Genomic DNA, 17752 nt, shown 5'->3' on the forward strand with positions numbered 1-17752 from the left:
TCAACAGGTCCCGTAGAACCATCTACTGGTGTCCTTAGAACCTTCCAGAACACAGGCTGCTCCTGCCTGTGGCTTGTAATGGCAATCGCTCACTGAGGAATCCTTTATCAACAACCCTTTATGGAAAGCGTGGCCAGCGTGAGCGAGCATGTCAGAATCTGGCCTCTAACGGGCCATGAGCACATGCAAATGCTCCGGCCCCGATCCTGCAGCGAGCCCTGCATCCACATGGTGCTCCACTGCCTTCACAGGGGTTCTGTGCAGACAGATTGGAGCTCACGGGTATGGCAGCACCCTGGCTGTTTGACTGCATAATGTATTCCTCATCTAGTGCTGTCACAAAGCACCTGTGAGAGGCTGAGGGAGCACTGGGTGTGAGTTAGGGTGACCAGATGTCCCGATTTTATAGGGACAGTCCCGATTTTGGGGTCTTTGTCTCACATAGGCACCTATTACTCACCACCCCCATCCTGATTTTTGACACTTGCTATCTGGTCAGCCTAGTGTGAGTGAACAAGAGATTAACTCCAGCTCAGCTCCCCCAGCCCTGCCCCATATACAGGTGCTCCAGGGAGGGCAATAAAAGTGGCAGATGGGGAGGGAAAAGCTGGGCTGCACAGAGAAGGTAAGTGTATTGGGTCATAAGCCTGGTCATTTATTTTACTTTCTGGTCACAAACACCAACCCCAGAAGGAACGGCCTTGCTTGCTGCAGCCATTTTTGTGCCGATGCGGTATTCCAGCTGCTTACAGCGCATTACAAAGGAGGGCAATGTTCAGCGTCCCCCATTTTACAAATGGGAAAACCAAGGCACAACCAGATTAAATGACTCGCTCGTGGTCACACAGTGAGTCGGTGGCAAAACCTGGATTAGGACCTGGTTGGGGGGGGGTTGATTTCAGCTTAACCCACTGGACCATCCTACTCCTTATGCTAACAAGATCTCAGACAAATTCTAGCGCCTTCAGAATATTTTGCTTGTTACTAGCCAGAAAGAAAAGGAAAAACGGAATTGAATCTGAGCCAATTGCATCCTGTCTTCTCTGTGTGGTAGAAATTTAACTTGCTTGTAAAGTGTGTGTTGCATCCATCTCTTGTGGCTAACTCATAGTGACAAATACAGTCTGCTACTGCTGTGAAGCTAATGGAGTTACTCCTTTAGTTCAAGCAGTAGAAGTGTGTGCTTTGATAGAGAAGGTTCAAACCCTACTGGAAACCCCTAGTGGAAGTTATTATAGAGCCATTTGCCTGGCTGTGGCAAGGAAGGATGTAAGGCTTTGAGGTGAAGAGGCAACCATCAATGATCTTAATAAAGTGCATTCCTAAAACATCATGGTATGAAGGACAACAGCTTAGCCTGATCCTTGAATCCCCTGGCTTCTGCCTGGATGTTACTTAACTGAAGGATTCTGTGTATTAATGAATCAAGTGGGAGAGACCTTAGCATCTCATTACTGTGGCCAAACACCATTACTTTCTTCTTTTATTTGACTGAAAGCTCTATTTCCTTTTACGTTTGTGTTGCGTGTGGAGACAAGAGTGCTGGTCAGCGATCAGAAGAGAGGGGTCTCTCATTCACAGAAGAATATGAACCTCAGCTCTGAAGATGATTTCTGTTAAATTTCCTCCGTAACAACTTCAAAAGTTGGGCAGGTCAGTTCATTAGCCGTGCTCCGACGTCACCCAAGATACAAGACTGAAGGTGATGCTAATTTAGGCATCTGTCAGCAATTCCACTTATCTACTGCAGGCACTGAGCCTGCTGCCCCCACACATCTATACAGCAAGTGCGCTCTGTAATGTGTAATGCATGTAATTATTGCATGTTTGTTCAATTAAAAGTTCAGGAGGGCTCCAGGTTCAAAAGGAGACATTCAGGCTCATGGCTTGAAAATACATCAACCCTGACATCTCTTTGTCATCTCTTTGGTTGAAAAATAGGGCGGCTTTGAAGTTCCGAACCATATCCCACTCACCCAAATTCTGGTGGAGGTTCTGCACCAGGGGTCTGGTTTGCCTCACCGTAGGTTCCATGCACTGAGATGCTCAGCGCCGTGAACTCCTGTTAATCTCAGCGGAAGCGGAGAAAGCTCAGCCCATAACAGCGTGAAGTCCTGTAGTCATGAGGGCCAACTGTGAAGTTTAGACCTACATCCCAACTCCCGCAAAGTTCAGCAGATGGAGGAGATGGTTTGGGCAGTGTTTCGAGTGCACAGGCTTCTCAAATGACTTCAGAGTAAGAACTACATCTTGAATAAAGCGAGCATCTTAAAACCCACCCTGAGCTCCCGATCCCATTTGTGCTCACCAATCTCTCTCTGGCAAACTGCAGCGGGATCTTAAATGGGGCAAGTAACATTAGCAAAGTATCTCTGTATTTCTGTCAGTCTTTTGTGAGATGAATGTGTTGTCCTTTTCGCATCCAGTCAATCACCCTGTCTCCTTCTGTTCTTCACTCCATCTCCTTGTCCCATCTGGTCCCCTCCCGCTTTGCTCCTCCACCATCTGGTAATCCTTCCTTCCCTCCCTTGCTCCCATACACATTTTATCCATCCTCTTGCTCCTCTTTATTATCACCCGCAAAACCCTCTTCCTGGCTCCAGTGCCGACACACACTCACACCAATAAAAAGGTATCCTTTTCAGTAATCCCCTGCAACTGCTGGCCAAATGATGCGTGGACTTTGCAACCAACACTTGTTGTAATCAACGAGGCTGTGCAGGATGTCACTCGGGGAAGAACGTTCATAAGAGCCTGGCTTTGTTTTTTTAAAATCTGGTCACTGACTTTGCTACCTAATTGAGAGCCAAACTTGTCGGAAAATCTGACCCAAAGTGTGTAACTCAGGAGGCCTCAACCTTAAACGCCTGTGGAAAGCAGCTAGTGACAAGATGAAGGACCAGAATCATGTGATTTCCCCAGACTTCTGTGGGCCACCACAAAGTGCTCTGCAGATGATCACAGTTGGAGAATTACTTCTCTAGTAGCTGAGTAAGAGATTATTTGATCTGCTCCTTAGTGTTCTGGGTACCTATATTGCATAACCAGCAGAAGGGAGAAGGATCCACTCCAGAACTGAGAGATCTTAATTATGTTTAGGACAATTCCAGTTTAGACCCCACCCCCCACCAGAGAACATTCTCAAAGCAAGGGAAACAGCCTTACCACAAATGCCGGATGGGCATTGACGTGTGCTTCATGGCCACAAGTGCCCCACCCCAGTCGAGATACCACACATTGTATTCTTCCTCAAAGATCTGGAAACAAGTCAGGTATAGTGTGAGCTTTTCAAGCCATTTGAGGCCCAGAGAGCAGCTGGAAAGGTTTCAAAAGGCCCACAGCTCCCTTTCCCCACATATGACTGTACCTGTCTCCACGAGTTTCCGGCATCAGAAGATATAAACGTGCTGATATCGGTATATGAGAGTTCAGAGCCAATGTTGCCTGAAACACAAGTGGATTCCGTAAGTTCTTGTGCGGCAGGAGGGGGGAAATCACATTTTTGCAGGAAATCAGGGGTATCTGGTTTAACCAAAGTTTTTTGTTGTCTTAATTCCAGGATTATATGACAACACCCTGGGACAGGTGGGAGGATTAAGATAGGAGAATGTTGCAAACATGAGATACACATGATTGGACTGCTCCGTGTTAAGGCCTACATTTTCAGGAAAGCACAAATACAACCACATGTCTATTGTCTGCCATGGTTGCAATCGTGACAACTGTGTATGCAAATCAGTATTTTTTTCTGAAAATTTTGCACCAAAGCGCGTCTCTGCATTCACCTAGTGTTTGCAGTATTTTGACATGGAAACATTTAATTCTTCCTATCACCATGTCTCATGCAAATTCAAGCAAAAAGACAAATTCACACGACCCAAATCAAATTATTCATACTGTCTTCACTTCATCAGAGCTGGAGTTCAAGGGTGAAATCCTGGTCCCACTGGAGTCAATGATGAAACTCTCAATGATTTCAGTGAGGATCAGATTTCACTGCAGGATTCTTCCAAAAAACAAATGGACCAACGTACTGATCTCAGAAGCAGTGCACCTAGCAAACAGCACCTCCTGCTGCGTTCACTCGTGGCTTGCAGTGAAGCCTAACAGATGAGGCTTATGGTGAAATTACCAATGTCTCTCTGTCAAGGATTGGCCTGTTTCTGATATGAACTACATCTTGGTGGAGCTAGGGTGTAAAGAATGACCCAGGACCAAATGAGCTGGCAATAAAAGCAATAAAGGGGGAGAGATAGCTCAGTGGTTTGAGCGTTAGTCCTGGAGACTGAAGTCTTCTGCTTGTGCAAAGTAGCAGTGTGTAAGTCACCCTACCTCCCCATTACCCTGGAGGAGCCATCTTCCAGAGTAAACTTTCTATTCGGACTCCACGCAGTTAACTGGTTTTCCTGACAAGTCTGCCAACAAGATTGCTAATCTGTGCCAGTTGGGGGGTTCTGTAGCATGGATGTCTGTACCCTACAAAGTAGACTAAGGGAACTAACTCAGTCACATATACCACTGAAAGGCCCTCAAATGGTGATGACTCACAGACAATATGAACACTGTTGGGGGTTGAACCAATGGATGAAAGACTCCACAGCACATTCCATATCCACTGATCCATAAAATTCCCTCTCCCGACAGCTAAGATATTTTTAAACTAGGGTATAATTTTCCTGATATTTTTCCTCTAAAAACAGTAAGAAGGGAAGATTCACTCCTACACATCTGTAGACTCAATAGGAGCACAATAAAAACAGATTAATGAAAATGTTAATTGCGCTCCTGACATTTAACGATGGAAAATGAGGAATTAAAGCCCAGATGCATCTTGACAAGCTCCCATCAGGATCAGAGATGATAAAACTAGCCAAGTTGTTGTGACACTCCTGTTTCCAAAAATAAAACCTGAGGAACAGGGTGGCGCCCGCTATGAGGTGATTCAAGAAAGGTTTTGGTATCAGTATTAGGAACACAGGTATTACCACACTCCCTTAATCCTTTGGTCCATCTACTCCAGGGGTTCTCAAACTTCATTGCTCTGCGACCCCCTTCTGACAACAAAAATTACTACTTGATCCCAGGACGGGGGATGGAAGCCAGAGCCTGCCCAAGCCCTGCCAAAGCCCAAGCCCCACTACCTCAGGCAAGGGGACAAAGCCAACGCCCAAGAGTTTCATCCTCAGGTGAGGGGGCCTGTAATCTGTCCCCATTACCCGGGGTTGAAGCCCTGGGGCTTCGGCTTCAGCCCTGGGCCGTGGGGCTCAGGCTTCAGCTTCTGCCCCAACAAGTCTAATGCCACCCCTGGTGACCCCATTAAAATGGGGTCACAGCCCACAGTTTGAGAACACTGATCTACTCCATTGTCCTGTGACCACCAAGCGTGGCCAGTGCTAGCTGCTTCAGCTGAAAGTAGAAGAAACCCTGCAACAGGCAGTTTTGGGTTGACCTGCCCGTAGGGGAAAGTTTCCTCTTCACCCCAAAGAGTCAGAGGTTGGCTTATGCCCTGAAGCTTGACTTTCAGATGCCTTCTTTATAGGAACTGCCATACTGAATCAGGTTTTCCTATGGATATTTTCGTCTCTAAGCCTCAAGGTCTGGAAACCAACTGTCCAACTGGGGTTTATGGCTGGTAGCAAAGAGAAGCGAGTTCTTGCTTGCTGGAACTCCATCACTACCATTTCCAGATGTTTTTGTCTCTATAGCCCTGATTTATGAATCCCTTCCTTTCTCCCTTTTAGCCTCATTTGGACCACTGAAGTCAACTGAAAGACTTCCATTGACTTTAATACGATTTGGATCAGGTCCTTGGTCCTGACAAGTGTGGATCGAGAGACTGATATGTGCCTCTTCTCTGCTAAAGAGTCAGGCCAGCGATCTTCTATCTAGGCTACCGCTCCCACCATTATTACTACTGATGGAGCTGTCGCACTGGCCGTGAAAAAGTGGAAACTTTCCCAGGGAAGCAGAGCAAAGACAAGACCTATGAGAATAAGTTTGTGATGGGTAATTTGGTTTGTCTGTGCTGATGCAGTGCAGCTGTTGACCGTGGTTAACAGAAACAGATGTGCCAATTCCCACCAGGTTAAGCCTTTTATTGCACAAGGCAGCAACACAGAAATGATGGTTCTGCCTTTTAAAGGTTAATTGTTAAACAAATGAAGCTTTCATCCCGTGCAGTGACAGCTTGAAAAGAAACTTATTGTCTAATAATCTAGACCATTGCCTAGGACCTCATTCTCTTGCTGCCTCTGGCATCTTATCTGCTTCCTAGAGAATTCAGTAAGAATAAAGGCCACTGTAAGAACTGTATCATGAGCCATGACCGTTTATACACACTCGCTGTGGGGAGGAGTGGGCTGCCAGCACCTGACAGTTTAGTTTGGATAAACTTTGCAAAGTTGGGACATTTAACCCAAATAACCTGAACCTCTTCGATCTGGAACATTGAGCTAGAACTCTTGAGGAGAGGATCTTTTGCAAAACATACAGTAACTTCCTTGCTAAAAGCCAGGCCATAAATATTGCAAGAGCATGCTCTCTCTCAGGATTTTGGTTCAATTTCCAGTGCCGGCTGGAATACAGAAGCACAGAAGTGCATGAGAATGGAAACAAACCGTAGAAAGAGAAGAGATGGATCTGAGCTAGCATCCTGCAACTGAACTTCCTGGAATTTTGGGGTGTTTAGATGAAATTGTGAATTGTATGGATTGACCCAATCTAACTAAAGGTCAGTTCAGTTTGAATTTGGACTAATGCTTGAGTACAATAAGGCTCTGATTTTATCCAACAGCTGGTGTCCACAACCCTCGTCTGCCCCAGCTCCCACCAACAGATTGAATGGGAAACCCCAAGGGTAAAACAAGAGCCCAGACACACTTTCTTGGATTACCATTAATAGGAAAAATATGCCCTTGATAGAAAGAGATGGGGGCAAATTGTGAAAGCAGCCACAGATCTCCATGGTTGTAGTGCTGGGGAGGGAGTGAGTAGGACACACTGCTTACCCCAGTGCAAATTCACATTGATGACGTGCTAAAATGAAACAACTGCAAGCTAAAGCTACAATTAACAACATAAAACCTGCTCAGGGTGTAACTGCCAGAAACAACTAGGACTCAACTACATTATGAACAGAATGTTTCCGCTATTGCAATTCACTGTAGTATGACTGCTATGGGCCTTTACTCCCTTACTCATCTAAGCAATTCCATCACAGGCAACAGGACTACTCAAGTGAGTAAGTATTGGCCAGAAGAGGGAGGGTTCCGCTATGGGTCCCTAGGTAAAAAAAAAAAAAGGATATTAAACTGCTAGCATGTGTGTGAAATTACACATTTCTACTGCATTTGCAAGCTCTCCCCAGTGACAGTCATTCCGAAAGCGCTTTGTTACCCCCAAACAGTTCCCACAGAGCTAAGCATTGTGGGAGCTTCAAGTCACGCCAAGTTACTATGTCCATCCTGATTAGGCTGCCTACTGTGAGCAGGCAAATGAAGCAAAACAGGGCTGCGATGGTTGTCAGATTAATTACAATGGATCGGCCAATCGGTGGCATTCAAGATTCCAACAGGCTGTCATGAAAGCATTGCAACCTGCCAAAGCAAGGCGTCACAGACCGGCCCAGAGCAACCACACATAATGCACCGTCCAGGGCCAAGGTGGTTCATTAAGTGAGAAGAAAGCTAGAAAGTCACTGTAAACCTCTAACTTCATAAAAATAGCCTCTCAGTTACACTGGGCCAGATCCTCTGGCCCAGCGTGCGAGCCTGATTCTCCTCTCGCTCACCTGGGCGTAAATGAAGAACAACTCCTCTAAAGCCAGTAGAGTGGCATCAGTGTAAAATTGGTGCAAACAAGAGAAGAATGAGGCCCGGTGTACATATTTATACACTCACACAAGCACACATACACATCACACATGGACAGACATATGCATGTCACACATAGGACGCCGATACCCACCTGGAAAACGTCACAGCTCTGTGACAAATACATTTGTCAGGTTTCCTTGTCAGCCTCACCTGCCCTCTGCTCACTAATCCACACCGCTCACCCAGCCAAGATAAGCTTTGACATTGCAAACCACTGAACAGCTAAAAGAAGCAGTAGTTTAGTAGCTCCCCTGAAGGAGTCTAGGTAAGGCATGGCTGAACAGGGTGAAAGCACAAACAAAATTGATACCTGTAGCCACCACAAGCCCGGGAGCTGTCTCCTTGCTGGAGATACTTCCTGATGTATATGGATTCTCTGAGATTTGCAAATGCAGGTGCAAGGAACAAAAAGGCTGCCAAGGGGAGGAAGTGGAGAGAATAATCTTTAATACACAAAAACCATGATCAGAGAAACAGCAAGCGATCCGCTTCTGAGTGCTGGCTAGTTATGCCGAGATCCTTCCAAAAATGTTCCCCTCAGCCATGAGAGGTCTAATTGTCTTTCAGAAAGGTGTGTATGTTGTGTTATATTTTCCCACTCCCCACCCCTAAAAATGAATTGCATGAAAAAGAGGAACAGTTCTGCTGAATCATGGGAAGGGGAGTTCATGCTTGGGTTTTGTTGCTGTTGTTTTTTAAAAACAATATGGTGGTCTCATGCAGTTCCCTGTCAGATCTTTTCAAATATCAAATTTTCCAGCCTGTGTGATCCAGGAGGTCAGACAACAGGCTAATGATGATCCTGTCTGGCTTTAAAATCTATGTATTTATAAGAACAGAAACGGACTTAACTTCCTCAGTACCCAGCAGTCCAAAACCGGACAGGAAACAAACAGGGAAACATTGGGACCCGATTCCTTTTAAATATGTAGGGCCAGATCCTCAGCTTGTGCAAAGCGATGTAGGTTCACTGACTGCAGTGGAGCGACATCAGTTTACACCAGTTGAGGATGCAGCTCACAAACTGGGTTCTGTTTCGGAGCACTTGATCCTGCAGTCCTCATGCTGGCCAGAAGGCCACTGGCTTCAGTAGAGGCTTAGCCTGCATGAGGGCTAAAGGATGAAGCCCTGAATGGTTTGTCAATTCCACATTGGAAAAGTTCTGCCACTGACCAGCTGGCAGTGCAGAGGACCCCCTCTCAGATCGGTGTCAGGAGCCTGCAGCAAGCGCCAGTCTCTGCCCTTGTTGTAGGTGATGTAGGTCTTTATCTGGTCCTCTATCTTCTTGTTAGCCAGGAATATGCCTTTGATCCCTGCTACCTAGGAAAAATGGAGAGAGATGGAAAAGCACATCGGGCGAACAGGCAAGAACAAGGCTCCATTCGGGACCCTCAGGAGGGCGAGCTCTCTGCAAAAGAGTCCGTGCAACCCATGCAGCCACTAGAGGAACAGGGGGGCGGGGGAGGAAACCACTTGCATTATTTCTAATGAGGGCAAGTCTGGAAGGTGTCTACATGGCTGATAAGGGACTGTTGCAATCTCAGTATGCAAGAGGAAGGCGGGGTTAGGGATGCTGAGGAGGTACACGCCCCTTGCAAGCTGCCCATTTCTGTTGGATCTCCCTGCATGGCAGCAGAGAGGGTGGCAGGACGGGCAGGCTATAGAGGAAGATGAGCAGGCTTGGGGGTCTGTGGGTATGTCCGCAGATGTGCTGATGCGAGGGATGGAGTGAGGGGGAATACACCTCCCAGACCACACTGCTAACAGCTGGGGGAGCCTGCAGGGCCCCTTACACAGGATACGTCTACATGGTAAAAGCTGTGCCCCAACTCACGTAGCTGAGCTAGTTTGACTCCAGCTTAGCAGCGGCAAAAATAGCGCAGCACTGGCTAGTGAGTCCAGCACCTCAGCTGCGCACCAACAAATGTAGCTGAGTCCAGCACATTCCCAAGGGCCGTGCTGCGCTTACACGACCCACGCTGAAACCTGCTCCGTGCAGTCTTCGCTGCTGTCGTTACCAGGGCTAGCGGGAGTCAAGCCACCTCGTCTACGCGAGCCCATACAGAGCATTAGGTATGTAGAAAGGGGACACAATGGCTATTCCAGCCGCTAGTTCTGTGTCCTGGGAGCTGTATTCCATTACTTTGCTTGTCAGCCCCCTGGGGACTAGGGCTGTCTTTGTTCTGTGTTTATACAGCGCCTGGCACAATGGGCTCCTGGTCTGTTCCCGGGGCTCCTGGGTGCTCTGGCAATACAAATAATACACAAGAACAGCAGCACTCCACCCCCCGCACCAGCACCTGGGCAGGTTTTGGAATTCCCCTCCAATATAAAGGAAACAATTCTTCTGATTAGACAGGCTTGGGAGCGGATGTCCTCTCTGTATTCACAGGGCAGTTACGGCACAAGCAGCAGCCGTGCAAGATTCCCCGCATGGCACTGCCAACGTGCCTCACAGCGATACTGACCATCGTGAGTGGGGAAAGGATCTTTGAGAGCGAGATTGGGACCATAGGCTCAGCCTTGCACAAGGTACGGTGTGCAGGCTGCAAACAGGGCAAGACTGTTGAGGGGAGGACTTCTTAGAAAAAACCTCTCTCCAGGAACTTTCCACCAACAGGAATGCAAAGGTAGCACACCAATGTAATTTACACTGCTATCAGATGACTGAATTCCTTATAAACAGCCTCTCTTCCATGAATAAGGAGGAGAAATATATCTCTCACAAGGAAAAATATCTCAATGAAACCTAGAAGAGTGACTGCCTGGCAGAGCGGCCAACATCATCTGATGAAAGATAGAGACCTGTTTTGAAAATCCACAGGGGAATTCAACACTATCCTATCAAATCCTATACAAAATTGATGCTTGCAAGACTCCTCACTGAATTTTTATCTCATCTCCTGAGGAATGCTTCCTCAGCAGATGAATTTAGGATCTTTTTTTTTTAAATCATAGTAATTTAAAAGCCTGAGATTTTGCCACTTTTGCTCATATGGAGTGGTCCCTTTCTCTGGCTCCAATTCAGGAAAGCCTCCCTGGTCACAAAGGTGCTTAAGCACATCCTCAACTTTAAGGACATGCTTAAATCCCATCAAAGTTGCAATGCTCAAATACGTGCTGAAGTGTTTTCCTGCACCAAGGCTTCTGTGGGCAGGCCAAAGGGATTGCTCAAGAGAGTAAAGTTAGGCATGTGTGCAAGTGTCTGAAGGATCAAGCCCTTGTCTTGCACGGTACCAAGGAGAATGATTCTGATTGGAGCCTCTGGGCACCGCTGCAATCCTTTGTCGTGAGGCTTACCAACAACTTGAGAACGGTCAGGCAGTTGGTGCACTGAGAACTGCTTATCACGCTGGCCGGCACTGCCGTATTGCTGCCTTATTCTCTCCTCTGTGTCTCATCTTCGCTCTGCCGCCTCATGCTCCCAGTATCCACCTGCCGCCTCTCATCGAATACTGAGACTGCCAGCTTTCGGGGGCAGAGACCATCTTTTTGTTATGTGTTTCTACCTAGCAGCAGGAGCGGCAGACATGCCCTAAAAGTGTGGGGGGAAGGGGCTTGGACTGTGGCCCTGCACTGCACTGCCCCCGAGGCTCCCCCTCCCCCGCACCGCCCCTTCTCCCTGAGCCTCCGCCCTCATGACACCCATTCCTCCAGAGGGCCCACCCTCCCACTGCCTCTTCCCCCAAGACCCCACTGCCTTTTCCCCTGAGACTCCGCTCCTGTGCTGCCTCTTCCTCCCCCAAGACCCCGCCTCCCACTTGCTCCTCTCCACCCCCTCTTCCAGTAAAAAGTGGGATCCCGGTCACAGACAATGCAGGTAATAAACAGAAATAACAGCTACTAATAACACCGTGTGATTTGACAAGATTAAAAGAAAAAGTGCCTCTTGCTGCCCATCCTGAGTTAAATTCAGATTTCAGAATCTTTTGGGCAGGATTTTCCAAGATGCTCAGGGTTGGCCTAACTCTGCTCCCATTGTAGTCAAAGGGAGCTCAAGTTAGGCCAAGGCTAAGTACTTACGAAAATATAGCCTTTTATTTTAGACGTTGAATCTGTGCTTGACGGGACAGAGAATCGGGGGGAAATATGAACCTTGTACTTCACATGAATAAACTGTTTTCTTCCTCATTTGCAACGTAACATGCTTGAGGAAGCAACAAACTCCTAAAATTCCCTGCCCACATCTATCCCAGCATGCATTTAATCTATCCCAGCATGCACTGGTCCAGCATAAAACACTGATTTCTTCAGGGACCAGCTCCATTTTAGTACACAAGGAGGATCTTGTGAGGGTAGAACATGTGTTCATTCTGGGGGATATTCCCAAAATAACTGAAGGTCCTGGAAGGATGCTAAGAGGTTTACACACTCATCTGTACTGGCAGATGGCTCCTGTCTTATGCAGGGGTGGTGCTACAAGGTGACCTTGACTACATACCTCATAAAGGTCTATGATGATGTTTCCCTCCAGTCCCCGGCTGCTCTTCACATTCTCCAAGGCCAGCGTGAAGTAGACACCTCGGGTGTCAGATATATAAAGGTTGTACGTATCGTTCTGGTTCCACTCCTGCACAGCTGCAAACACCTGATTCTCATCCGTGCTAATAATATGCATGTCCTGTTAGAGGAAGACAAAAGGCCTATTACCGTGGATCTTTATATGTCTTTGCCCTTTGGGACACACAGTAATTACTGTGACTTATGAAAGAGTCGAGAAGGAGCATGAGTTATAGAAGACGTTAAACAATTTTCCGTTAGACCAAGCCAATAAATTACCACCAACGTGACTTTGCTGGGGGGTTTTCAATGGCCACAGGGTGGGTTAAGGGTCTCTGCAGTCCTTGTTCTCAGTAGCTTCAAGGAGTTCCATCCAGCTTCATTTTTTATTTATGAATTTGAAAGTCAATTTTATCATGCCTGAAAGATTCATGAGCTGGAGCCTGAAATCCTATCTTTGTCCACCGAGTAAGGTATAGTAAGAGTAGTAGGAGTGCTAGCTTCCCTCACACTACAGAAACCTGAGTCCTGAGCAGGAGGAGAACCACTTGCAGGAGGATGGAACGAGCTCAAATCTCCACCACATCTCTCCTGAGACTGCCAACCTTGGTAGCGCTTTTTGCTAATGGCCAGGATGATTTTAGCAACCGGACACTTGTCTGCTGAGAACTGGATTGGGATCCACTAGCTTACTTACCGTGGGCCACCAACCAGCTGTCATCTGAGCTGGATTGCAGCTGGTGGCCAAGACCTTAACAGCTTCATGGCCCAACATCAGTCTCCCTCTTTTAGTTTAATACTAAGACATTTTCCAAACACCACTGATGTTGCTTAATATTCTCTTGGAGAGGGCTCGTTTCCACATTTCAGAGGGCAGATCAGGCTCTAGGCCCATTGAACCCTTGCCATCTCTGGTGACTCAGCCAAAGTTGGGGTCACTTAGGGTTCATCTAAACAAACAGTGTGGGGCAAGCTGGGATGTAAATCTACAGCACATTAGTGTGCCATGCACTAATTGTCCATGTGGACTCAGGTACCATGCACGACATTTTCCCAGTGCACACTGATCTACTCCCATTTCAAAGCAGGCAAATTAAAGTACACCAGGGAAATTCTAGTGCATGGCATTTGGGTCCACAGGGACAGGGTGTGGCACACTAGTGCACTGTAGGTTTACACCCCAGCTTGCCACAAACTCAACTGGTGGTCTAGACAAAGCCTTAGCAATGACGGTGTTTTTCGGTTGCCAACAGCATTTTGGCAAAGTAAGGATCCTAATGTATCTATTTTAAATCTCTGGGAAGTGAATTCCCCAGGATCCCAAGGAATCTCAATTAATCCCTTTTCTAATTCTGCACCAAGGAACTTTTAAGACCGGCTCGTCCACAGATATTGTGGGACTTTATCTTTGTCCACAAACAAACTGTATTTAACCGATGCCCAAAGAGGCGGGAGAGACTATAAGGTAATTTATCTGAGTGAATGTCTACACTGCAGTCAAATGTGAGAGTGCAGCTCAGGTCAGCACACCTGTGCTAGCATCCCAGATGGCTTATCGTAAAATAAGGTTGGGGAGAGTGTTTGGGGGAAACTGTCAATCCAACGTACCCTTCCTATACAGAATGCACCTGAATCTTCTGTGCTATCCTACATGGATCGTTTAGGAAGATTAGATAGAGCTGTTACAGGGTAACCTCAGACAGCCCCTCAAAGTGACACCAGGAGGGAACCTTTCAGAGCCTCTGCCCTAACAGGTCTGAGCCTGCACCTGTGAAATTGATGGGAGCTTTGCCAGTGACCTCAATGGGGGCAAGATCTGAATCAGGATGCCTGGTTCATCCCGAACCTTTTTTTTTTTAATTCCTTGAACCCTAAAAATGTATTAAATTCACTCTGGCAATGGACTGATGAAGAAATGTAAGAATAAAGCAAATCACCCCAGCAACTCAATCTACTTGACCAGTGACAGTGGAGATGTTGCATTATCCATAGTGCTATCCTAACAAATATCCAACTCTGGCAGGGTTCATTAATCAACAGCTGACAGGACAGTTATTACTGCAAGAGATGATTGTACTGGCGACCAAAGGCAGAGTAAACAAGGATCCTTTATGCTTCTAAAAAGACTTCACTTTGACACCTTGCTTACAAGCAGTTTCCATTTTTAAAATGACAAAAAGCAGTCATGGTTTTATACGGCATATCAGAACTAGAGGGCTGCCCCACAACCCTTTCCACAGAGGCCAACAATCCATGATAACATCAGCCAATAAAGGGCATTGATAGCAATGCAGCTACTGTCTCATGCCTCCTGTCATAGCATGGGGCATCTTCTGACGGCAATCCATGAAGTGGCCGCCTAGACGCTGCTGCTCTAGGATAGAGAGCTGGATGGTTCCCAGTTTTTAATGGGGCATCCCAGTGATGGGACAGCTGTCTCCAGAAACTGTTTGTTCCAATCTACTGAAGAACAGCCATGAGAAAATACATTTGCATAGTGATGGCAGCCAAACACAGCGCCCCATGGTTGGATCTAGTGTGGAGTCCAGTGTGGGTTTGTTCAGATTCAGTATGCGGCAGATAAGGAGCAAATCCTCCGCTGCTGCTGAGATGAGGCATGTGCCCTTTCTGCCCCAGGACCAAGAATGCACTTCCTAATCTGTCAGCCCATCCCGGCAAGTGGTGCACGAAAGAATCCTATTACACCCCGAGGACTGATTGGATGCATTTAGTGCTGGTGAAAGAGCTGGCAAGGCCCATCCAGGAACAGTGCTGCTACCAGAACCACCAGCTTCCCTGACATACAATGCCACCCCTAACTCTTCAGTTCTAGGCATCTCCTGAGCAGTGACTATCAGCCATGCAGCCATTTTGTGTGCTCTAAGCATTCCAAGGGCGAGATTATCTTATACACAGCTTCCTTTGTAGAGGGGCTGGAGGCTCTTAGGGAGCCAATCATACCTCCTTGAGTCCTTGCCCCGTTCCAGGCACAGATAAAAAGGGGACTAAGGGGACATCTACACTACAAAGTAGGGGCGTGACTCCTCAGCTTGCACACAGAGCGTTAAGTATAAACAGTAGCGTAGCCATGGTAGAATGCGCCGTGACAGCAAGTAGGTACCCAGTCGTTCCAAGAACAGTTGTACTCTACGCAGCTAAGCCATGCCACTGCTGGCTATCCTGTCGCAGCGACACCCCTCTTTACACTCATGCTAGTTCTCATCAAGTTTCTATGAGTAGTGAATGTGAGCTGATCACAGCCCTGCCTTGTAGGGTAGACATAACCTAAGGGTGCTCTACATTGCACTAGATGGCTATGTTCCCTCAGGGACCACACACCTGCTGGGGATTGCTGAAGTACATGGTATTCTGGCCTTTCCCCCTCTCCCTCTCTGTTCTTATATTATAGAATCATAGAAATGAATGTAGGGCTAGAAGGGACCTCAGGAGGTCATCTAGTCCTTCCCCCCATGCTGAGGCAGGACGAAAACCATCCCTGACCAGTGTTTGTCGAGCCTGTTCTTAACACCCTCTAATGATGGAGATTCCACAACCTCCCTAGGTAACCTGTTCCAGGCCTTAACTACCCTTAGACGTAGGAAGTTTGTCCTAATATCTAACCTAAATCTCCCTTGCTGCAGATCAAGCTGATTACTTCTTTCCATACCTTCAGCAGACATGGAAAACAATAGATCACCATCCTCTTTATAATAACTTCTTACATATTTGAAGCCTGTTAGCCTGTTTCCGCTCAGACTTCTCTTTTCAAGACTAAATATGCCCCATTCTCTCCTCATGGGTCATGCTTTCTAAATGTCTTAGGTGCGGCCCATGAAACACAGAGCTTCATAAGGCATGTGCAAGAGGCAAAATCTCCACCTTAGGAGAACAGAGCAAGACTTGTGAGAGGTGTTAGATGCAGGCTGGTCAGGTTATAATTGGCTCTAACTGGCACTCACCACTAGCTGTAACATTCTCTGAGTTCAGGTGGGTGAATTCACTTCAGTGTATTCCTCCCTGCCTTTCTAAGTATCACCGAAAGGCAAGAAAATGTTCACAACCTGTTCCTTTTTTCCCAGAGCCCTATCGGTCAATGTAAGTGAGGGGCAAACACACCAGCATGTACTTTTGGGGACTAGCTTTTGGGTCGATCCTCAAAACCTGAGTGACTATAGCAAATGGCAATCAGCAGAAGTGAATTCCCCTGTAGCTCTGGTCCATGTCACAACAAACCACAGCTCCTCCATTGCGCTGTTTAAGATGCTGCACATCTCAAGACTATGTTGATAACAGGTTCATTTACCTTTGGTAGTGAGTATTTGGGCAATTTAATTTGAGCGAAGGGTTCCCTTTTGTACGACACATAGTAATTCGCTCTTCCACCAGCTGTCACCTGTATAAAGACAAAAGACAGACACTGAATACCCCTCTGAATACACACCATGCTGACACCCCCCAGCAGGGCTCAGTCACTTGTCTTTCAGCTCAGAGATGCCTATTGGGGCTGCAAAAATTTGTATAGCATTTCCAGACCTGGAAGGCCTGAGATCTGACTTACTAAAATCATGTTATTCCAGATTTCATCTAGTTTCCCCACACTTCAATTCTGACATGATTTTAACAACGGATATGCGGCCGGCCATGGATGAGGGGCAGGAGAGTTTGGTAGTGAAGGACTGGGCCCAAGGACATAATCCAGGTTCTCTACCACAGACTCCTGTGTGACCTTGGACATATCACTTAATCTCTCCGTGCCTCAGTTCCCCCGGTAAAGTGGAGGTAGTAATACCTGCTGCTCTTGTCTATTTGCACGGTAAGCTCTTTGAGACACGGACTCTCTTCTAAGGCTACATCTACACTGCAAGTGCCCCGCAGCAGCTGTGCCCCGGGAGCACGTCTGGTGAAGACGGTCTAAGCCTACAGGAGAGAGCTCTCCTCTAGAGTTAATCACGCCACTTCCCATGAGAGGCGGTCGCTATGTCAGCAGGAGACACTTGCCCACCAACATAGCGCTGTCTACACCAGCGTTTAGGTCGGTATAATTTACGTCACTTGGGGCGGGTGGAGGGATTATTCACACCCCTGAGTGACGAAAGTTATACCGAAGTAAGTTCTCGTGTAGACAAGGTCTTACTATAGGCATGCCTACATTGTAATCAGGAGGCACAATGGCAGCACATGGAGACCTAACTGAGCTAGCTTTGATCTAGGTAGAGCAAGTATTTACCCAGCGTTCTGGACAGGCAGGACCAGCAGCCCATGCAGCCACCCTACCGCCACAGCTTTGCTGCTCTTATTACTCGAGCTAGCTCCGGTATGTCTACTTGTGCTGCAATCACACCTCCAGAAAACATCCTGTGGATCTGGGCAGTGCCTAG

General features: G+C 47.2%; 1 protein-coding gene across 1 annotated transcript in view; it reads right to left on the bottom strand.

The window, feature by feature from the left end:
• The window catches only part of SORCS3 (sortilin related VPS10 domain containing receptor 3), a 500711-nt gene that overhangs the window by 89259 nt on the left and 393700 nt on the right, over nucleotides 1-17752 (bottom strand). Inside the window, exons 8-13 of the mRNA XM_048857132.2 lie at nucleotides 16678-16767; nucleotides 12316-12495; nucleotides 9048-9194; nucleotides 8185-8287; nucleotides 3368-3444; nucleotides 3166-3257 (exon numbers count right to left, since the gene is read on the bottom strand). Coding sequence (XP_048713089.2) covers nucleotides 3166-3257; nucleotides 3368-3444; nucleotides 8185-8287; nucleotides 9048-9194; nucleotides 12316-12495; nucleotides 16678-16767 — 689 coding nt within the window. The remainder of the gene's footprint in view (nucleotides 1-3165; nucleotides 3258-3367; nucleotides 3445-8184; nucleotides 8288-9047; nucleotides 9195-12315; nucleotides 12496-16677; nucleotides 16768-17752) is intronic.

Source organism: Caretta caretta, chromosome 7 (assembly GCF_965140235.1).
Source record: "Caretta caretta isolate rCarCar2 chromosome 7, rCarCar1.hap1, whole genome shotgun sequence".
NCBI lineage: Eukaryota > Metazoa > Chordata > Testudines > Cheloniidae > Caretta > Caretta caretta.